This window comes from Pollachius pollachius (genome assembly GCF_949987615.1).
Source record: "Pollachius pollachius genome assembly, chromosome: 11".
NCBI classification, from domain to species: Eukaryota; Metazoa; Chordata; class Actinopteri; order Gadiformes; family Gadidae; genus Pollachius; species Pollachius pollachius.
The window spans coordinates 19,003,963-19,027,888 of NC_136944.1; the positions used below are offsets into that span (position 1 = coordinate 19,003,963).

Genomic DNA, 23,926 nt, shown 5'->3' on the forward strand with positions numbered 1-23,926 from the left:
ATCACACAACAATGGAACAACACACAATTAACACACAACCAATAAAGACCCCAAACCCGTTAACCCCACTTAACCTAACAGAATAAATTAACAGAACCCCTTTTGTCAACTGACAACCCCAATTCCCAGAATCCCCGCGGCCCCGGAACATGGCGCCCACACCCGTGGTCGCCAGGGGTCAGACGTCCCGTCGACCCCAACACCCAACACATAGTCCCGAATGTTCAGGGGGTCGGCGCCCCCGCCTTGGCCCCTGCCAGCGGCGGCCCCGTTGCGGCGCAGCCTTCCTCCCTGGTTGGGACGCCCGTCTCCAACAGTCTCTATTAGTCCTGGGGGTGTGGTCGGGGACCACCGCCATCGGGGCCCCCACCAGTTCCACCAGTTCCTGCCTGGAGCGCCGTCCGTTCACCCCATCCTCCGCCGCCCTCCGACGCCTGGCCCTCCGACGGCCACGCCGGCGGCTGGGATGGACTGGACGCTGTCCAGTCCGCCCGCAATCCTTGACCCACCGACACTGCTCCGGCTCGAGGTCCGGTGGCCTGGGTTTCCGAACCCGGTCCTTGTCCTGCCCGGACCGGAATGCCACTGGCATTGTGCCACGGGAGAGGGCTGTCCCATCCGCGTCCTCCCGGGCACCACAGCGGCGGCAGCAGTACTTGGCCGGACCACACTGGTCCTGGCAATCATCCTCCGTGGACGGCTGCAGGCTGGGTTGCTCGCAAAACTCCCGCTCCGCCCGGTCCGCCACCTCAAGAGCCACCTCGAGGTTCGGAGGCCCGGTGAGGCGGACGTGCCGTCCCAGCCGCGGCGGGACAAGTCCTTGGAGGAACGATTGAAGGGCTAGTTCCTCCCTAGCCGCAGCAGGGAAGTCGGGGTAGCCCCGCTGGGCGTACTGCAGTACATCCGCTGTGAAGGCCCCCAACCGTTCCCCCTCCCGGCGGCGGCGGCTGGTTAGCAGCTCCCGGCTGTCGTTCACGGCCGCCCGCTGCCCGAAACGCCTCTCCAACGCCCGGATCAAGGCCCGGAGGTCCCGTTGGTCCTCTGGGGCCAGGTCCAGGAGCGCCTGCACCGCCGTCCCCTCCAGCGCCAGGGCTAGGTGGACGACCGCCTCCCCGGCACCCCAGCCGTTGTGCCACTCAACAAGCCGGAACTGAGCAAGGTACGGCTCAAGCTGCGTTGCCCCGGAGAACTTCGGCAGCTTCACCGCCGTCCTTGCCACCAGGGGGCTGTTGACCGCTGCCATTTCTCCGTCCGTGGGCCGCTGCGCTCCCACAACGCAGGGTGCGTCGGCGTCGGTTGGGGCTTCCATGGGCTCGACCGTCAATCCCAATCCTTTATCCACGTGCGCAGGCCAATCCCACTTCTGACACCAATGTGGCGAGCAGCACGGGAAGGACGAGACGGGAGCCCAGGTTGAACAATTATGCAGTTCCGTGCCCCATACACCGCACGACTACGGACTGCCTTTATTAACAACGAACATAAGAGAAACACGGGACACTTGACCAACACACACAACACTCTCACTAATGGTCCCGATCACACAACAATGGAACAACACACAATTAACACACAACCAATAAAGACCCCAAACCCGTTAACCCCACTTAACCTAACAGAATAAATTAACAGAACCCCTTTTGTCAACTGACAACCCCAATTCCCAGAATCCCCGCGGCCCCGGAACATGGCGCCCACACCCGTGGTCGCCACAATATATATATATATATATATATATATATATATATATATATATATATATATATATACATATAAAAGTATAGGCTTGATATAGGCCGAGATATTGCTGTGATACACACAGAGCTGCATCAACGGAGAAGCTAGGGAAGGCGATACGTTCCCGACTTTAATAGTTTAATGGCTATTCATTTCCTGTAGTGCTCCGTCTGCAGGGGCAGTCTAGACTCTTTATCCCGGGGGGAGTCGGGCTCTAGAAGCTCATTCAAGGAGGTGCTCCGGACGGTTGCCGTGGCACCAGTGATGTCATCGGTTTCAGCTTTGTCGGGCGGAGTGTCATTTGGGTCACGGTAGAACATCTTGCCCTGGTCCTGTCTCCGTGACAACAGGTGGACGGTGCGAGAGAGACCCGCACAGCACAGCGTTGCTGACCGCCAGGTGTTTCAGGTCATGTGGAGGAGAGAGAGGACAGGGTGCAGTGCAAGCAGCACCAGGCAGGGACACACGCCCTGCAGGGTATCGATCCATTCATCAGAACCTCTCTCTCTTGTTATGCCCCGGTGAAGCTACTGCTTTGGCCATCGCTCTTTTGAGATTACTTTATTTTTTTCTGTGATCTTCTTTCTTTAAGGTTGGCCTATTTCTAAAAAAAATAATAAAAAACAACTCAAACACATAATTGGATTTATAGCCAAGAGTCATCCGTCAAGCGTGATGGAATGGGATTTTGGTTAAGTTTCAGCACATGCTGTCTACCCTTTTTGGTGGAAACCTTTCAACAGCAAAGTGAGGCTTGGCCCTTGACAGCTCCTGCACCACTCCACACCGTGCTACAGCATACGAGGGAGGACTTTGTGTATGCGTGGGTGTGTGTGTGTGTGTGTGTGTGTCTGTGCCCACGGCGAGGTGAAGAGAGAGACATAGAGAAAGAGAAAGATAGTGTGGGTGTGTGTGTGTGTGTGGCGGGGGTTTGTTTATGTGTGCACGTGTTTGTGTGTGTGTGTGTTTGTTTATGTGTGCACATGTGTGTGTGTGTGTGTGTGTCTGCACCCACGCTGAGGTGAAGAGAGACATGGAGAAAGAGAAAGATAGTGTGTGTGTGTGTGTGCGTGTGTGCGTGTGTGTGCATGTGCGTGGGTGTGTGACTGTCTCTTGGGGCAGCTGGGCTGCTTCATTAAAAGGGGTTATGCGTATGGCGATTTGAATTATTGATGGAAGGATTGGAAGGAGCGATAAAGGAAGGTAGGATGAGATAAGGGGAACAAAGTTGAAATGTGTATTGATGTACCTGACCGTATCGATACATGCTTTTTGCTATCACTATGCAACAACTAATTAGTTAAACCTTTGGAGATATTACTGATTTTTAACCAATGAACCAACTGCAATCCTACCTGTTATATAATATGTAATACTACCTGTTGACCAACATGCTCATACTGTACAGTTTCACTGCAGCTCTTCTTTAAAGCTCTCCCCTTATTTCATCCTTTTCAGAATAAAGTCCTGGACATCGATGGAGTGAAGGTTAAGCTTCAGGTAAGCACCACAACAAAACCTGTCTCTGTTTGAAGCATTCCACTGACGACGCCCCTACCCATAAACAACCACTTTGGCTTTTAAAATCACAAACTCACCTACCATGACCTACCATGACTAACCTCATCCATTTTTTGCTTTAAGTCGTGCCTTCTGAGCACTTTTCTCAATGTGATATGAGCATCAAAGCGAGGCCCAGATGAGAGCCAATAAATAGTTTATACTCCAGTTTACGTTATTACAATATATGATGTATATGGCATACTATTACAGTATACACTACTACATTGTATACTATAGCATATACTGCATACTGTAACAGTATACACTACTACAGTGTATACTATAGCAAACACTGCATACTATTACAGTATACACTACTACAGTGTACACTATAGCATATGCTACATACTATTATAGTATACATTAATAAAATATATAGCATATGTCGCATACTACTAAAGTATATATTAATTCAATATACAACACGCCATGATTCCATGGGTTGCGAATTAGCATTCTGAATAATTACCAACCACTGTTAACTCTACTCTTCTATTGGCAGAGATGCCCTGACAGGCAGGAAGGCAGACAGAGGGAATGGATGTCACTGATAGGACGGCAGCTCAGGGGACCGGCAACATCAGTGCTCTGGGCCTAGCGGGCTGATGAGAAGATAATAATAATAATAATAATAATAATAATAATAATAATAATAATAATAATAATAATAATAATACATTATATTTCAGGGCGCCTTTGAAAACTCCCAAGGTTGCCTTGCAGTTTAGGCAAGCAAATACACAAGCAAATATATATTTTCAATTTAAAAATATACAATATAAACAACATATCATATTCATTACAGTGGGAAAAGCAGTGGGATAGGCCAGTCGGAACAGGTGAGTTTTAATGGAGGTTTTGAAGGTGGGGAGAGACTCTATAGTACGGCTGGACAGTGGGAGAGAGTTCCAGCGGCGAGGTTCAGAGCGACTGAGCCCCATCGTGGACAAGAAGCTGTTCCTGACTGAGTCATGACCCTCAGAGCGGCGCTGGCTTAATAATGCAGTGGAGGGAGGATGGCAGAGAGGGGGGGTTGGTTTGAGGATGTGGCGCTAGGCCAGGGGTGATGTTGTGTGTTTCATGAGACCGTCTTTGCTCTTTTCATCTCCTGTCGCCCGTCCGCTGCTGTTCCTCAGATCTGGGACACCGCGGGACAGGAGCGGTTCCGCAGTGTCACTCACGCGTACTACCGAGACGCCCATGGTAAAAGGACAACGCAAACAAAAACATCGCATGCACGTGCACAGACACACACACCGCATGCACTCACACACACACACACACACAGAGGCACACCACAAACACACATGTCCTTGACGTTGTCATGTTGTATGTTTTCTTTACAATGTTGTGTTACTAATGATTAGTAATTATTACAAACTCGTCAGTGGTAGGTTAAGATGAGCTTGGTCTATGTATAATATGTACAGTGAATGTACAACATAGTCATTGTATTCTGTCAAAATAATTGTGGTACAGGATATCATGTTCACTTTCATCAGTTTAATCGGAAAAACACTTTTTTTTTGTCATAATTCATGCATGTAATGAGTGTCCTAAAGTCTTTTATGTACTCCCAAGGGATGTCAGGATGACACATTCGGTATTTACAGCTCAAAGTAACGCTTTGATGAATATTTAATCAGTAACCACAGACAGATGAGAGAGAGAGAGAGAGAGAGAGAGAGAGAGAGGGAGAGGGAGAGGGAGAGGGAGAGGGAGAGAGAGAGAGAGAGAGAGATGTTTGTATTTGTGCGTGTATGTGTAAAATGTTAATCTTCTTATCCATTTTTCTATATTTGCGTGTAGGTATATATTTCTTCCATTGGGTACTTTCAAATCTAGCTTACGCCGGCTGGTTCCTTCACATAGCCGATCCTAGCTTCAATCAGACACACCAACTATCAACCATGTCGGAGTAGACAGAATTGAAACGCAAGTCTCAACGCGAGTATCAGTCCTTGCCACAGCGACCTGGGTTTGATTCCTGCCCGTGGTCCTTTGATATATGTCCTCCCCTCTACCATCCCATACCTTCCTGTCTAACTCTTCATGAATAAAGCATAAAAAATAAATAAATAAAAACAATTGATACACAAGAAAAAGCAACCAACTTGGTTGGGCACTTTTGGGGCCTTGGTGTAGAGGCTGTAGACAGGTGTTGATAGGTGTAGATTCCATAGTTGCTTTGCAACAGTTCAAATACTTTTCTAGACTTTAACAAAAGATGTGCAGCTCATGTTTTAGAGTCTGGACATTGTTAGGCGTGTTTACACACATCTACCCATTTGCTTATCTAACGTACCATTAGATAAGAAAATTGGTCATCATTTGTCTTATAATACATGAAATCACACTGTGTATTTATCCCAAGCCAAACACTCTTATCGATCCACAGTCCATCAGCGAGTCACATATACACACTGTCAACTTCAATTTGTAACGCATATACAATTTCTTCCCATTTTAACAAAGCTTATCCATTACATTTGACATAAAAACCCATTGCCAAACGATTCCTTATTTTTCAACACTCTGATTGCCATGAAGGTAGACTTCTTGCAGAGAGGACCGTAGCTTCCCAAACTGACACCATTCGAAACAACAGGTGGACTTTATCTTGTCCAAGACAACTTTGAAAGAAAACTTTCTTTATTTCTCTCTATCTGAATGTTTCTGCTGTTCTGTGATTCTAATGTGCTATGTGATTTGCTGTCCCCCTCTTGTACGCCTTCGCTCAATGGAGTTACAGAAAAAAAGTAAACATAGCAGTGTGTGTGTGTGTGTGTGTGTGTGTGTGTGTGTGTGTGTGTGTGTGTGTGTTTGTGAACGAGAGCCCCTGCGTGGCTTCTGCTGTGGTTCCCAAGGCTCTGAAAACGTGCTCGGGTTCCCCGCAGTCCCATCAGCCAATAGAACGGCTGTTATGTATATCAAGTGATACTCGACATCAGTCAACCATAAATGGCTCACATGGAATGGCACTTGCGCACGGGTAATGCCGCGCTGCCATGTGATTTATGTGAAGAAGACTCTGTTTTACCTTCCAAACTCATCGGGATCGCTCTTCAACATCGGAGACACACAGAGAGTCTCAAACAAAACGATGAAAGTGAAACATAAGCCGACAGCCATCACTACCTAACAAATAGCAACAGGGATGCGCCTGGGAACAACAACAACCACGCACGATCTGCAACGGCAGAGCGACCCAGCTCCCCTCCCCAGCGTGGGGAGGGGAGCTGGGTCAGGTGAGACCTCATGCTGAGAACATGGAGAGGGCTGGAGCACCACACTGAACCAGACTGATAGACAGACAGGCTATGCAGACAGACAGGCTCTGCAGTTATGACAGCCTATGTAGTGAAGACACGCTACGCAGAAAGACAGGCTATGCAGACAGACAGGCTATGTAGACAGACAGGCTGAGCAGACAGACAGGATATGCAGACAGACAGGCACTGCAGTTATGACAGCCTATGTAGTGATGACGGGCTACGCAGACAGACAGGCAATGCAGACAGACAGGCTACGCAGTGAAGACAGGCTTTGCAGTGAAGATGGGCTATGCGGACACACAGACTATGCAGACAGACAGGCTATGCAGGCAGACACAGTGTAGGGGTGGAGATAGTGCTGAGTGCCTCTCTGTGTGGGAGGCTGGACCATTAGTCTGTAGACCTCATGTTTTCAAGGCTGTGAGCTGTAGAGAGGATTCTTTTAGATGCCAAAGGATACATGAGGTGTGTGTGTGTGTGTGTGTGTGTGTGTGTGTGTGTGTGTGTGTGTGTGTGTGTGTGTGTGTGTGTGTGTGTGTGTGTGTGTGTGATACAAAGGCTGCAGTGACCAGCATTGGGTTTATTGTATTGTGTATTGTGTGCACCTTATTATTAGAATATATCAATTCATATCAAAGTATCCCACGTAAAACATCCAGTGTGTTGTGTTCTTTTCTTACTCAAATGTATGAAAAGTCATTCAGGGGAGGAGATGTGCTGGTTGCCATTTGCCCCAAACAACCTTTCATCTTCAATCATGCAAGATATAATATAATATAAAGAACCTCAAAGAAAGAAACGTATCCACAGTGGAATAAGTATTTCTTTCAACCCTTCTGTCTGTTCATCCGACTGTGTGCGTTCATGTGTATGTGTGTGTGTGTGTGTGTGTGTGTGTGAAAGACCTGTTAGTGGATTTGGCTACCTTGCAGGAGGACCACATGCTTCCCTCCTCTATCTCCTCCTCCTCCTCCTCCTCTTGATTGGATTCCGTTTGATCCCCAGCTCCCCCACCATGCACCAGTAGATACTCATTTAGGTCGAGCCTCCTTTGTTGTTGTTGTCGTCGTCCCCGCCCTCCCCTTTCTTCTCTCCCTCCCTCTTTACCGTTCCCCCTGATGACAATCCTCTCTCCGCTCCCTCTCTGTGAGCTGCTCTATCCCAGGTTCATTCGCACCTCTGTCCCCCCCTACCTCACTCCGGTGGAGATGGGAGTGGGTCTTTATTTAGCTTTGTGTTTCCTTTGATTCTAAATGGAGACTCTCTTTGAGCTTCAGAGCCGCACTGTTGTCACGGGGGCATGGAACGATCTCGGTGGGGATGTATGTTATATAATCTAGAATGTATAATTCAGGGTCCTAGATCATTTGTGGTTACTTACGTAACACCCAAAGTGCATATTTGCAGTGCAGGGACGGGAAAGGACTTTTTCTTTGCAAGCTCTGTTTTTTGATTAGTTCTGGTGCACAGCAGTTTCATGTTTACAAGTTAGTAGTCCGTTTAGTATTCTTGTATACTCTCCAACAAATACAAGGATGGATGAATTAATAGAATCATTCACGACCTACCTTGAGAGAGAGAGAGAGAGAGAGAGAGAGAGAGAGAGAGAGACTGCTTAAAGAAGAGTGGAGCAATAATTGGGAATCAGTCTCATCATTCACGGGACAATCCACCAACCCCATTACAAACCCGCACCAATACAGGCTACCTAGAAGGAGAATAATGGCCACCCTATTCTGATCTAGTTTGTGCTTATACTGGACCCAACTTCTCATGGTCTCACATACACTAATCAACACTTGATGTATAAATAACAAAGAATAATATGATGGCAATGTATCTTTATTTCCATAATAGTCCCATTTAGATTTTGAAAAGGTACAATTGTGAGATTGTAATAATTACTCTCCTGATCTTCATCTTTTCCCCTTCATCTCAGCTCTGCTGTTGCTGTATGACGTCACCAACAAAACATCTTTCGACAACACGCGGGTAGGTCTTCTGTCGTCTCTTGCTTGTTCCACATTCAACACACACACAGCAATACCACTGTACCAGCAGCTCTCTGCCAGACAAACTATTTTTCTTTCTTCACCAGACCTTTTATTTAACAGCACAACTGGTTTCGAGCATAGATCACATTCTAGAGTCAGTCGAACATGAATAGCTCTCATCGCTTAAGGATTGTTCAAACATTCAACGCTCGGCATTTGCAGTATTTTACCTGAATTCCTGAATGCCGCCTGCCTTCAAAATATCTAATTTCCCCGGGCGTCAGATAAAGAGAACAAGCTACTGGCTTTTACGTCTGGCTCTGATCTACTGGGGCTGGCTTCCCCAGGATGATGAATGTTGTGGCCCAGAGACCCATGCCAGCAGGAGCCCCAGCCCTGCACCAATACTCCCTCCCCTGGACCGTAGAAAGCGTTAGATTATATTGTGAATCAGTTCTGCTTTTTATGTTTCCGTAAACACCAAACTAAATGAGCGATAAGATGTCCGAAATTAGAGAGGTTGTTCAATAATGGCTTGAGCGTTGAGTTAAACGATGCGATCATACTGCATGTGTTTGATGAAATGTCTCTCACTTCTGAAACACCAGTCTGAGTTTGTGTCTTGCGTGCACTACAACCTTATCATGATCAAGCATGGCCTGTGCAACAGAACCGCCCAGATATTGTATGAGGTTGGTCATGGCATAGTGCAGTACACATGGTTCACTGTTTGAGTTATTGTAAAGCAGCAATTCCCAGACAGTATGGACTGCTGTCTAGAATAGTGGATATCAGAGACATTTTCTTTCTCCACCGTTTTTCCCTAAATCCCAGGTGGGGGAATTGGTTTATCGTCTTTATTCCAGGCTAAATAGTTACAAAATTATTTTTTTATTACTTCAAAAAGTTTGAAATACTTTCACTGCCACGAGAAATATTACTCCTCCACCCCCTGCGTTCATATTAGTCCCAGTGACTTTGGAAGACTTTGCTTGCTGCTTTGAATGCATAACTTCACATGTACCCATTAGACACCACCTATATAGAGGGATGGCAATGGCCCTCTCCCAGAAAGGTCTGTCATTTCTGTTATCGTTGAGCGCCAACGGCATCGCTCTCAGAGTGGGGATGAGCGGGCCATGTCTGCATGTTCCCACTCCTACTTTGGCCCCCTAAGCACTAGCGTTAGCTGAAGTCCCTTAAAGGGATTTTCATGCATATCTCAGTTTAACTGTGAATATATGAGCAGGTTGGAATCTTTGTTAATAGATAAGACCTTCCCTCTCCTCTCCACTGGATACTCTGAGGTATCCAGCCTCGGGCGGGTTTCCGTTCTATTTAAACTGGGACGGTTCTGCAGGGAAAAAGGAAGGAAGCCTCATCCAAGCGCTTTCCAGAGTGCCCTAGTATACAAGTAAGAGCTAGCTTAAGCAGTTCGTTCTATTGTGTAGTGAGTAAGTATTGGTGGTTTGTATTGTGTAGTTACTTTGTGTTACAAGGCGAGTGTGCTCGCACTCCTGTGCTTTTCAATGTGCGAGCTCCAGCAGGCTGCGGTTCACTGACCTCCAAAGAGGTCAGTAATGAGAAGGAACTTTGGGTTCTCACTCACCTTGAAGAGTGAACGCTTACCACAAACTCTGCAGGGTAAAAGATACAGGATGGCCCTCGTATGGCCAGGGTGAATTCAGACCTGTGTGTGGGGCAGGAAGAATAAAACACTCTCTGGCCTGGAAAGATATCTGTCTTGCACTTTCCCGTTGTGTGTCTAACAGGACTGCAGACAGCCAGATGGGGATCTTTCAAGGACAAGTGTGATTCTCTTTCCCTTTTGTTTATTCCCTTCTGCAATGTTCTCTCCCATATACCTACTTTCCTTTCACGCCCGTTAAATCAAGAAGACCAACAGGTGTGGTGTAACTCGTAGGGTTAAGGGTAAGTGTTGTTAATGGATGTTTAATTAAGATGAAGGAGAAACACAGGCACCAAAGTTGTTATGCCTTCCTGTTCCTCCGCCCTGCATTGTCTGTTCCTCAAGCCTCGAGGTGCCGTTGAGCAGAGACGATTGTCAACGCTGTAGGACGGCCGTCCGGAATGTTCCAGAGATCCAAGCTTTTGTTCTGGCTCACATTACCTGCTCTGGTTTGCAATCACTTTAAATATTCTTTGGATGCCGTTTTCCTGGCTCCAGACGTCATGAGAAAATCTCCCGGGTTATTCACTGTTGGTCTGTCGTTTGCCCTGCCAGCCATGGTGGAGGCATAGGCATAGGCATATAATCAACTCTTTGAGCGTCCTTTTAAGTATTCAGTCCGTGGGCTCGCCTCCGTTATGTGGCCGAGCAGCAGATGATTCAAAATAAGTGCTTCTGCCCCTGAAAGTGATGTTCGTTCTAACTATCTATCTATCTCAATACGGAACCACTTTGTCATTTGTAGAGCACTACTTTGACTTTTATGTAACGTTTTATTTTTTATTTCTAGATGAGCTTTTGCTTTTGTAAAGAATTGTTGTACTTCTACTACCAATGTCATGCACTTACAGACACACACGCACACACACACACACACACACACACACACACACAAACACACACACACACACACACACACACACACACACACACACACTCAAACACCCACAGAGTTGTCGAACCGTCACTTTCAAGCTATCGTGTGTGTGTGTGTGTCTGTGTGTTTGTAAGTGTGTGTATGTGTGTGTCGTTGTGTGTGTGTTGTGGGGGAGGGGGGACTCTCAGACAGCGATTCTGAATAGATGGATCAAATGATATGTTTTTTCTTTCAGTCTCCCGATTGACTTGTTTAGACAACGTGACCCCGACAGCCATCACAGACAGATGCATGCTGGGATTGTGTCGTTCGCCAGCAACTTTCTGAGCTCTATATACAGAGAGATCGTGTTCCAAAACTAGATTTATAAAAATGCAAACCTTAATTTCTATCTGTCTCTGTGAAAGCTGGGCTGCCTACCTATCACACAGCCGTCAGTTAAATGTCATGGGAACCAAAGACCAGATGGGTGCAACATAAAAGAAAAGACAGTTTAATTGGGACTGTGGATGAAGAATAAACATTATTCTTCAAAAATAGACCCCACAGGTTATCCTCTCCTTCCAGGTTTGATGAGTGCCTGACGTCGCAGGTCATTATCTTGTCTCTCACACACAGCCATTCATCTGGTCCCTCGCATGAACAATATTGCCCAGCAAGTCTCCCCAGTGCTTTTATAGATCTCTGTCTAATCTCAGCCTCATCTCAGCCCCATTATGCAACCTCGTCTAGCAGCCTCGTTTCAGAACATCGTCTCAGCCTCGTCTCAGCCTCGACTCACAGCCTTTTCTCAGCCTCAACTCAGCCTCATCTCAGCCTCCTCTCGGCCTCGTTTCAGAAGCTAGTCTTACAGCTTTTTCTCACAGCCTCGTCTCTCAGCCTTGTCTCAGCCTCGACTCAGCCTCGTCTCAGGCTCGACTCAGCCTCGACTCACAGCCTCGTCAAACAGCCTCGTCACATTCTCGTCTCACAGCCTCGTTTCACAGCCTCGTCAAACAGCCTTGTCTCACAGCCTTTTCTCAGCCTCAACTCAGCCTCATCTCAGCCTCCTCTCGGCCTTGTCTCAGCCTTGTTTCAGAAGCTAGTCTTACAGCTTTTTCTCACAGCCTTGTCTCTCAGCCTCGTCTCAGCCTCGTCTCAGTCTCGTCTCTGCCTCGTCACAGCCTCGTCTCTCAGCCTCCTCTCTCAGCCTTGTCTCAGCCTCGTCTCAGCCTTGTCTCAGCCTCGCCTCACAGCCTGCCCTTGACTTCATGTACCTGGTGCAGAGCTGGCTCCAGCTGGCTTCCTGCACAGCAACCGCGCTGACACACATATGCACACACCTACACGGGCACAATCTGTTTATGTCATTTCCCTATTTGTATTTTTCCAATAGTTACTGCAGCACAACAACTTGCCAAAGACATGCAGAACTGTTCTTTGCATCTTCTTGCTGGCCTTCTTTCGCGGGAGCACCGGGTATTAACCCATAATGGCCATCCCTGTTCTCCTCCTCTTTGTTCAGAGCAGCGTTCCATGCACCTCTCCATCATCGTCCCTTTAGTTGCATAACCCGTATTTATACATCCTCCCGCCCACTCTCCATTAGCCTGCCTTTTCTCTCACGCTTAGTACTTAGAACTTAGAAGCGAAAGGCCCCGGGAGGGGGCCGTCTATGTGTTGAGGCTCAGGGAGGAGACAATAGATGGAGGAAGGTCACAGCTACTCAGATGCTCTCCATTAGAGAAGTGCGAGGGTTGAGAGAAGGCTGTAATTAACACACCGGGCTGCGACGGCTCCCTGCAGAGTCCCAATGGGACAAGCAAAATTTAACTCAATGCAGTGATTATAAAAAAGTGCAGGCAAGGTGTCTCCTTTACTCTTTTATATGGAGTTAAGTGAGGTATGACCTGTAATGGCTCAGAGTGATTCTTCACGTAGGGCAAAGGAAAGACACTCGATGGCTCATCAAGGACTGCACAAGCTGACTGCACAAGGCCAAAAGGCTGTGAAAAGTAATGTGTCCTTTTGCAATGGCGCGCTTGGTGTTGGACCGTCTCAGAATAACACTGGCAATATTGGACGGTATGAATCTCACAGGAAGAACGTGTAGCAAAAACTGGCTCATTGTGCCAGCTGTCCTTATTTTTAAGATACAAAGGATAACTTGGCACGTGGATGCGCACAGATTGCAAGATGCAATTGTTCTCCGTGTGGTCGCAGAGTATCCAAGAATCACTTGAACCAGGCGGACACCCAGCGTCGGCTCCGCTCTTCACCAGAGATGGTGACAGCATTAGTGCATTTCAGGGGTTATTTCTTATTGGCTCAAATGTTGTGCCAAGTGATGTCGATAACCCTTCTTTGTACACGGTGACATGGGTTTGAATGGACGACTGACTAACTCCCACGGCCGTTATGTGTGGGTGACTTTGATTTAAAAAAAAAATAAAAACATTTGCTTGTCTTTTATTTTACATGCACTGCACATCACTCGTTTTTATAGGCTGCAGATAGAGAGAATGTTTTAATCCATACTCTTTCTGTAATGTCTCGTTCTTCAGCAATGTGGGGATTCAAGCTGTAAGCTTATAATCTAGACCTCAGGTGAGATCCTGAATTTCCCATCTGGGATCATTAATCGTATCTTAACACCCCCTATTGGTTAAAACCATTCGTCACCCCTCTTCAGTTAAACAGCACAACTAGTTGTCTAAGAGCACTACTGATTATGGGTTGAACATTAATTTCCGAGGTATGAGCTGTTTTGGTATCAGGAAGGAATGAAGTAAGGAAAAAATATTGAATTTGACAATAGTGTTGGTGCTCAGTGTGAATTTTGTTCCATGTGTTCACAGGTCTGTATGAAGACCCTGTAGTTAACTTCGAGCTGTTTTTTGAGACAAAGCATAACAAATAATGGTTTGCTAACATTTTTTTATGCTATCTGTTTTGTATTTAAGGCTCCTTCCAGTTCCTCAACAGTTGCTTTTAATGTTTGCAAATGCAATATTATATTTATTTCCTGGTTGATTGATAAAACAAAGGATCATGGCTGACAATTTCGAATGAGTCATTTTCTCCTTCCCAATTTAATTAATTATGACTGTTTGTAGCTCTTTAATTTACAGAAATCCTAATGAGGTTAAATCACAACCATTGAACACAGATTTAATTCCTCTTAACCGCAAAATGATTCAGTGACCGAGCCTTTCTGCAGTTTGACAAATTTGAAGAAAGTTGAGAAAATACAGTTTCTACCCGCTTCGTAAACTCCTCCTTATAGTTTGGATTATTTTTTCCCATCTCCACCCACCATTCCATCTTTTGTCCTTCTCTCTCTTCCATGGTTAAATCCATCCACCCAGGCACACAGAGGCAGTGTGTGACCACCAGGTTTTTTAAGGCGCATCAGTCATCCAGACAGCTCTTACGTCCACGCTTTCTGGCAGAAGCCTGCTCCTCATCTATAAACATGAATCAGCCTTCGCCCCTGCCAAGGCCTAGCAAATTAAATCCACAATGAATGGCTGTTGGTTTGACCCTTTTCCTTTTGGTTTAGATTTCTTGTGTTTTTGCTTGTTTATGTCTTTTGTCTGTATGCTTTCTTTCAAAGATGGCCATTTGTTTAACATGCAGAAAGTATAATTCCATGTGGAAATGATATTCAACAATCTGGTTTGGTAATAAGTAATTAGTGAAACACAGGAATCGTGTGCAATTTGTCTGTGTGTGTGTGTGTGTGTGTGTGTGTGTGTGTGTGTGTATGTGTGTGTGTGTGTGTGTGTGTGTGTGCAGAAGCATGTGTTTCTGTATTTGTGTTCATGTAAAGCAGCATAAATAAAGCACAGATTTTTGAATCAGCAGGCCTGCTTCAGCATAGTGCTGGAGCTGCGTGTCTGTTTTCAACACAGATCAGAGAAACGCTGTCATCGCCTTCCTTTAAGCTTAGCTTAGCTGGCATAGGCCTTCCACATTCCCCAGGACAGCATTCATATTCCCCGAAACGCAGTTTGGGCTTGGGTTTATCATGACTCTGCATGTTCCTCAGATCATAATTCCCATAATTCTCTGCTATCATTCTGTTGGTGTAGACCTAAAACTCAGAATTGATCAAAGCACTGCAAGCACCACAGCACCTATCTTTATCTCTCTTTACTTCCATGAAGGTTGGGTCGAAACATGTTCAGTGTTGCAGTACATTTACCTATGTCTCTTTTGCGCTTCTTTAATGACACTCAATCCTAGTTCACATTGAGTTTTTAAGAGATGTTTATGCCATTCTTCTTCTTGTTTCATATTTGAACAACAAGTTTTGAGGAATTTATTAAAAAGTTATTTAGCTAATAGAAATGAATGAATGAATGTATTATATGCAGCCAATCCAGTTTCTTAACCCATGGTCAGTGATGCTGTTTGGCCTTATCTGCCCTCCTTACTGCTGTACAAATGAATCCTCTGGGATGATCTTTGACCCCTCATCTTTGAGGTCTTGTTGTAGTGCAGTCAGTCAGTCATTGTGATGGCTCTGTTACCAATTATGATATTGTTGTACTGTGGAGTCTTGGCGATGGACAGAAATTTCTCCCTGCTGCTTTCTGTTGAATAAATGCAGTGTTTATTATTTTGGTAGCACTTTAGAATAATCGAAGCATTAACTTTAAAGCATCAATAGTTGTAAAAAGTGAATACACATTGGTACTTGAGGCATTTCCATCCTTTAGATAGTTTGTAAATCATTAACTTTGCTAAATTATCTTATCTCTTGCAGTTATTATAAGTGCTACCTTTCTTTTAACACCTGTTTGCTTTCAAATCACGCAAGATTAGATTGAGTTTGCTCTTAAGTTACATACCTCAATTAAAGTTGACCACAGTGTTTGTATTTTACATGAAAGGAAGTTGACGCAGCTTTTAAAAATAAATTTTGTCAGCAAAATAGAAATATAATTGCCCAAATAGTAGAAAAGGCCAAATTGCATTTAAGGAGAAAAAGAGTGAAGCTGGAACGAGGGTGGCAGGGAGACAGACTTGTCTGACACACAGCAGATATATCAAATAAATCCTAAAGACAAAATGGTTCACTGCCAGGTCCATTGCTACGGTACGGAATAGAGTTTGCCTCAATAATGACATGCAAACAATGATTTTAGCCATAATGCTCAACGCCCTGGTAATTATTCAATTCTCTTCTGCTGTTTGCCTTCTCTGGGTGTAGCAGGAACTAGCGATGCCGGTGTTTGTTTAGTGTTGACGGGGGCTGCTGTAGCGTTGTAATAGGCTGTTCATCACAAAGCCTTTATTCATCCGAGCCCCGCCGTCGTGGGCCGCGCGCAGCTGCTAGGAAAAAGCTTCATTACAACTTTGCTCCTGCGTCCCCATGTCTTTCGCTCCATCTCTTCCCCCCCCCCCCCCCCCCCCCCCCCCCATCTAGCTTTCCAAAGCATACAGACAATATCACTGTCTGCACCCCTAGCATCGCTTCTCTGTCTGCTCTGTCCTTTCGGCAAACTGTTCTCTCTCTCTGTCTGTCTGTCTCCCTCTCTCTGTCTTTCTCCTTCTCACTGTCCTCTGGTTCTCTGTCTCTCTGTCTCTCTGTCTTTCTCTCTCTGTCTCTTCTTCTGTCTCTCTCCCTCTCTCTCTCTGTTTCTCATTTCCTCTGTTTCTTTCTCTCTCTCTGTCTCTCTCTCTCTCTGTCTCTTCCTCTGTCTCTCTCCCTCTCTCTCTCTCTGTCTCTCTCTCTCTGGCTCTTTCTCTCTCTCTCTGTCTCTCTCTCTCTGTCTCTCTGTCTTTCTCTACCCCTCCCTCTCTCCCTCTATTGTACTGAATGTCAGGGTGCATTTCATCTTCCATGATTTATCACCACTGTGCTACCAGGAAATCCTACTCCTCTCATCCACTTAACATTGGCATGATGCGGTGGCATTATCTATTCTTTGTGCGTTTCTGTCCTTGTATTTTATTGGTGTTTTCGTACTTGCCTGCCGGTCAGTGCTCGCAAGTGCATGAGACCATATTTATTCCCACCATATTCTTTTCAACTTTTGAAGCAAAACGGCTGAGGTTTTTTTTGTAAAGGTTTTGGCTGTTCAGTCGGTCAAGTCCCCTAGGTTAATGGTTCACCCTCTCTTGCAGTGGACTCCCGTTCTGAAATTGGAGAGGTGGTGAGCCACTGACATCCACTGTATGGACACCTAACCAGTTTACCCATGCCTACAGGACAAACCATCACCCACCCAGCTGTACCACCGCAGAAGACATACCTAAGCCAGTCCACTATCAAAACCGCCATCAGTACCCACAGCTCCTAGTCCTCAGCCTAACACCAGGCAGCCATACAGCGAACCAGTCAGATGGAATGACGCACGGACCCACCACAATCCCTGTTGATTAGCCATTGTGCGCCCATGTTCCCCGGAGTCGCTTCAGAGCCACTCGATGAGTCTTTCCCTGCTGCGTGTGAGTAGAGGTCATATGCGATGAAAGATTGTTAGGTTATAGCCATCAGGTCATCAATGACTATTGTCCATGAATTAGTCTGCCCGTTTTTGATCTCCCTCTAGGGTCCTGAATCAAGGGTGTTTTGACATTCTGGGAAGTAATGAAGTCAAACATGCTGGAGCGCCCTGGAGAATTTGCGATCTGATCCACGTTGTTGTTTTCCTTAAGGGTTCCTCATGACCCTTAAGGTGTGATTTCCTTTGCAGGGGCCAACTGACTGGAACCGAAATAGCCTGATCACTTTGTTTACCACAGTAACGCTTAAAGGGGAAAAGGTAGAGTTGTGACTGAGGGCTCACTCTGCATTTATCGATTACAGATACATTTCTTCATAACAAGAGATCTTTGAGTCTAGATTGAAAGGTAGTAGAAGAGAGTCATTCAATTTTGCCCGAATAAATGTAAAGGGGGAGTAGTCCCATTAGACTTGAATGGGAGAAGTTAGTAATAAAGTCAGCAATGATATAGTGTCATTCGTCCTATCATGGTTACACCTGGCTGCCCTCCGGCCAGATGTTTTTAGTTGTGTGTATTGGTTATTTATGTGTTAAGGCTTGCATTTTCTATTCTCATTTCCCTGTACGTTTCATTTCTGTATCCACACCAGGATACAAGTATGTTATGCAAGTGTATTTATAGTTGGTTTTTGCAAATGCTTTAGATATATCATTTTGTCTGGCTGTTTTTGCAGCTGGCCTTGACTCCCTCGAACAAAAGCTTTAATTTGTACCTTTCAATCCCCACAACCACAGACCGTCTGCATTTAAATCAGTCTTTGATTTGTCCCTTTTGGTGATAAATTAAACTATTTCAGGATTCATTTCGTTTAAATTGTTTTATATCGTTATGTGCTTTGTTTGGAATTCACCAGGGCCAAATTGTATTTCTAAATGGAACAGCTGGCCTTTGAGCGTTCCTGTAGCTGTGGCATTTACTGCTAATGAACCATAACTGGTAATGAGACATCGGTCAGGTGTTTATAGCGACAACTCACCTCAAGGGGGATTTCACAGACACTACTAATCGGTCCAGATGTTATTATTCGGCATCACGTTGGCCTGGGACTGAAATACATTCCCGGCACTACAGATGACATCATCTGTCCTTGGCCTTAAATTGCAAATCTTGACCTTCCTTGGCTGCTGCCTCATCCGGCCTGTTGACAGTCACTATGACTTTGGAGTCTTTGGAGCAGAAGTTAAATAAAAGGTAGACCAAACTCAATCTCAGTGAGAATCTATTGCACTCTGCAGGCCTACAATCTTTGCTCAGAGCCAAACCCCGAAGATGAGGATGCACTTGATCGATAGTGTTCTGTAGAACTGACGGACAAGTTAGTAATAAAGTCAGTAAAGATATACTGTCATTCGTCCTATCATGGTTACACCTGGCTGCCATCCGGCCAGATGTTTTTAGTTGTGTGAATTAGTTATTTATGTGTTCAAGGTCAAGATAGAACAGCTTTACACAGAGGACGCCCCATCCCAGTCAGACACTGCTCTACACTCCCATTTTGGAGAAAATACCCTTTATTGTGGAAGCTGGATAGGATAAGGGCTGTTGTACGGCTTGACGACATATAGTGTGATAAGATTGTGAGTATTTAATTTTTGCTTGTGTAACTATAACCTTATATAAGCTGAACCATGGTTACTTACCAGTGATGCATTTTACCAGAAAAAAATACCACTAACTTTGTTTTGGTAAAAAACAGACATATTTTAGAAAGTATTTTCTATTTTGTCAATCATTTGGTGGAAATCTGGCAGTGCCCTCGTTAACCACCAGGCGGCTGCGGTCCACAGGTTTGGAATCCAACCTGTGAAATGTGTTGTGTGTGTGTGCGTGTGTGTGTGTGTGTGTCTCTGTATTCCTGAATGTGTAGCTCCTTGCACTGACATCATCTCTTGTTCTCCTCTGGCGTTTGCTTCTCCTCCCCAGGCTTGGCTGGCCGAGATCCACGAGTACGCCCAAGAAGACGTTGTCCTGATGCTGCTGGGGAACAAGGCAAGGCATCATGGGAAAGGCCCTGATCAGAGTCACCCATGTCAATAACAGAAATGGCGATCAAGGATAGTCTGCAGACACTGCTGCCAAGGGGCAGTTTTGTTCCCACATAAATCGCCATCATATATATATTTTTTTGTGTAACGTCTTATCAATTGGTGTAATCTAATCGTGGTGTCTTAATGATTATCTTGAAAAGGTTTAATGATACAATACAATACAGACAGACAGTTTGGATGAAGTAATCTGGAGTCAATCTCTAGTCATGCTATACATCATCGTGCCTCATGCATCTTTACATAAAGTACATCAGAAAGCATTCTGGGATATTTTGTTGCCGATATCCACCATTTTGAGAGGATTCCTTTATCCACATACATGTCACGTCACTTAGGCTAAAGAAAATGTTGTGGCAGTTTCAAACAACATGTCGCCCCATAATAATATATAATTTCGATTAATTAACAAACGATGACCAAGAAACATGACACATGCTATGGAGCATGCGTCCGTTGCACCTTCCAAAATGGAGGCGGCCATTGCGATGTGACATCAAGTACAAACCTTGTTATGATCTTTTTATTTGACCTTCTACAGTTGCTTTATTTCTTTTGGGGCGTACTGGCTGACTTACCAGGGGGGGGGGGGGGGGGGGGGGGGTTGGTCTGAATGAATTGTGTGGGTGCAGGCTATTAGTACTAATGTTGTCTCTTGTCTGCAGGCTGATTCAACTCACGAGAGGGTGGTGAAGAAGGAGGACGGGGAGAGGCTGGCCAAGGTGAGGCTAAAATACAAACACATCAAACACCATCCGGGGGTTACTGTTTAAAAGGGCTCTTTGACCGTCTCTCTTTGTAGGGACCTAGTCTTCAACCTTTGTGTGTCTGGAACAGTTAAACCGTTTTACCTGCTTCTCTTACATGGCGCCTCACCAAGGAGAATTTAAGGAGTCAATAGTATTTTGTGTGGCGGGTGACAGAATGGAAGAGATTGGGAGATTAAATTAATATCTCCCCTCCTTATATTTCTCAGTTGCCTGTTAGGTTATAGAGAGTCACTTAAGAAAATTTTCACCATTTTAAAAATATGTAATAAACAGACGACCAGGAATAGGAAGGAACTGAATGAAATTCAGAATAATTGTTCAATAGCAAAGACTGCACACTTCAAAATGATTATTATTCCTCATTTCAATCAAAACCCTCAAAACAATCAAATGTTTGAATGCTCTCCATCTCATTTCACGCCCAGTTCTGTCATTGTCTGAACTCTGTGACTCTTGATAATTGCAGTGTCTCTCTGTCACACTTTTCCATCTATTGAACTTGTTGGAAAAGTCATAATATTCATTTAGTTCAAAGAATTGTATGTATATATGTATATTATTATATAATCAGAGACATATTTCTAAAATATGATGACGTTTTACAGGCACTAAAAGTCTAAAAATGATCCCGAATGATCCAGGTTTGAATCATTTGGATCCTGTTTGTATCCGAACCCTCGGATACTAACAGGAATACGCAGTACGAGCTAAACTGCATCAGAGCCCGAGCCACTAGTCCTGTCTGACAGAACTGCTCCATTGCTTCTGCCTGTGGCGTGCAGGAGTTTGGGGTTCCCTTCATGGAGACCAGCGCCCGGTCCGGCCTCAACGTGGACTTGGCGTTCACCGCACTGGCCAAGTGAGTTCCCGCCGCCTCGTGCCCACTAGAGGTCAAACCGTGGGCGCAGTTTTCAAGACTCAAGATTCAAGATGGTTTATTGTCAAATGCACAACCATTGTAGCAGCAGTCGCTGGCAATGAAATACAATGCAATACAAAAATAAATAATGTGTCAGAGAAACACAAACTGGACATAAAATAATTAGAATAAAGTACAAATAAAATAATAATAGCTGTAAATGAAAAAGAATACAGGGCGTGAAATAGGACAAAATAAAAATATAATAATAACTGTGAGTTAAATAGAACACTGTACATGGAATATAAAAATGTGAAATAAAAATATTTATGCGTTTCAGGGGAGACACAAGGGGCAAGTCCCTAAACAATGTCAGGAAACAGAAATCGCTGTTCAAGCTGGCAATGTATTCCGAGGGACACAGTGTTTGAGTAGTAGAGTAGAGTAGTAGAGACTTGCACATCCAAACTAATAGCGCCGGCGCGTCAGAGTGTGTGGAGCAGTGCACGTCAATATGGAATCAAACCGGAAAACAAGACGTAGTGTTGAGATGAACTGAAACAGTCTCCGTCCTCTGACAAAGCGATACCACAGGTCTGCCAAATCGGCAAGCTGTCCCGTCCTCTGATCTGCACTAGCCGTGAGACAACTTCCTCTGACGTCCCTCCCACCGTGTCCCGTTCCCTCCCGGCCGGCCGTCTGTCTGTCTGTTGACGGGCCCATAGTGGCACTTTCAGAGTTACGAGTGTTACTTTTTGATTAAAAAAAAAGGATTTGTCGTCATTTGTCAGTTAACACTTTCCTAATGTTGTGGACAAGTGCTACATTCTGATGAGTTCAACTATTATTCCACTGCGCTTCAATCCGGTCGAATGACTTCAGAGAGATCCCTGTCTGAAGTCCTCCTGGGGTCATAGTTCAGGGACCCTGGACCCAGGGGTCCAGCCTTTGCTGACCCAAAGGCTGAGAGGCCCTATTGTATTTAAAGCATCAAATGAGTAAGTAATTGGTTTGAAGGCTCCCCTGTGAAGGCACACCACAGCAGGGCTTTGGTGGTTGGCAAACAGTGTTCAGGATTATCTGATTCAATAGCTTTGAGACTTGGGGTTGCTTATTAAGAACAGTTAATAAGATCAAAGTTGACCTGTACAACTCTCCAATTGTACTTATAGTAACCTCAATCCAGACTTTTTCTTTATTGTAATTTGAGACAGAGGAATGGCAATCTACCATTAGGGAATCCAAGAGAAGCAACTTTAGAAAATATACAAATATTAAACAATATTTGGTAAATGTTGTCATATTGATTTGGTTGTTTTCAACTATAACATTCATTCCACGTGATCGATAAGTAAAAAGGTGAATTATCGAAAAGATCAGGAATTCAGGGTTCTATTGATCAACTCACAGATTCACCGACTGGGAACCACTCCTCTGTGCTTCAGCTCATTGGCTGAAAGGTTGTATGATTTTAGAAAGCCCGCCCTAACACTTGAGTGACGTGGGCTGCCCCTCACGCTGTCCCACAGGGCGCTCAGGCACCGTTCCAGTTCGGAGGCAGACGACAAGTTTAAACTGCACGACTACGTCAGCAAGGAGGTGAAGAGCCCCGGTTGCTGCAGGGCCTAGAGGCTCTCCAGCTGCAAGCCTGTCAGCGAAGCATGCTAGCGTGTGTGTGTGTGTGTCAGAGAGGTAGACAGGGAGTACGAATCTGGGTGACTTATTGTCCTGTTTGTTCTATCCCTGAGGTGGTGTTTGTATCAGAAAGGCGTCACCCTCACACAGGTACTGCACTTTCTTGTGCTGGATTGATTTATATTTTTCTTTTTCTCTCTCTTCAAAATCTGTGTTCAATAATCTCTCTCTCTTTCTTTCTGTCGCTCTGTCTCCGTCTCTATCTCTCACTCCCCCGCTCTCTCTCTCCATCTGTCTCTCTTCCCCGCTCTGTCCACCCCTGTCTCTCTCTCTCTCTTTCTCTCTCTCCCTCTCTCTCTCTCTCTCTCTCGCTCTCTCTACCCTCTGCAGTGCTTATGCTGGGAGTATGACATTGTTCTTTCCTACCTGTACAGACTTTTTCTCTTCTCAATGTAGATATAATTGTATACTGTTTGGCCATCGATTAAGGTTATATTTTGGCATTCATGACATTAATATTTCACAAGTAATTGTTGCCAGTATAATAAATGATGTCTAGACAGTGCTCATGGTCATTTTCCATGGATGGAAGGTGAATGAATCTGCCATTGCCAACATAAATGCCGTTGTGTACCATTCTGTACTTAAATCATTTCAAAGACTTCTTGACCAGCATTTGTCTTATTTTAACAAACATTTCCATGACAATGTTTGTATAGTAAAATATGACATATTTATTTGATTAGTCTATTTGCATATCAAATACATTTCGGGAAATATCTGATGGACTGTAGTAGTTTTTAGAGAGTAAAGTAGCGAGAATAGTATTTGGTACATGGCAACTGTAAAATAAACTTGATTGTGCAACTTAATATTTTGGCAAAGCAAACTGGTTTTCATATTATGTGTCCTTAACTTATTCTTTGCTTAGTAATTTTTTGGCCACTAACGAAGACAAAACAAATCTTTTGAAAACGAATTAT

At 44.9% G+C, this 23,926-nt stretch overlaps 1 protein-coding gene across 3 annotated transcripts in view; it reads left to right on the plus strand.

Moving 5' to 3' along the window:
• Positions 1 to 23,815, plus strand: part of LOC307082958 (ras-related protein Rab-26-like) — a 35,827-nt gene extending 12,012 nt beyond the window's left edge. For 2 of the 3 annotated variants that reach the window (XM_079746717.1, XM_079746715.1), the window contains 7 exons: positions 3,196 to 3,237; positions 4,437 to 4,503; positions 8,515 to 8,567; positions 19,558 to 19,623; positions 20,345 to 20,401; positions 21,232 to 21,308; positions 22,838 to 23,815. In XM_079746717.1, coding sequence (XP_079602843.1) covers positions 3,196 to 3,237; positions 4,437 to 4,503; positions 8,515 to 8,567; positions 19,558 to 19,623; positions 20,345 to 20,401; positions 21,232 to 21,308; positions 22,838 to 22,937 — 462 coding nt within the window. In that variant the 3' untranslated portion in view covers positions 22,938 to 23,815. The remainder of the gene's footprint in view (positions 1 to 3,195; positions 3,238 to 4,436; positions 4,504 to 8,514; positions 8,568 to 19,557; positions 19,624 to 20,344; positions 20,402 to 21,231; positions 21,309 to 22,837) is intronic. The other variant, XM_079746716.1, reaches the window with a different exon arrangement.
• The last annotated feature ends 111 nt before the right edge of the window (positions 23,816 to 23,926 follow it).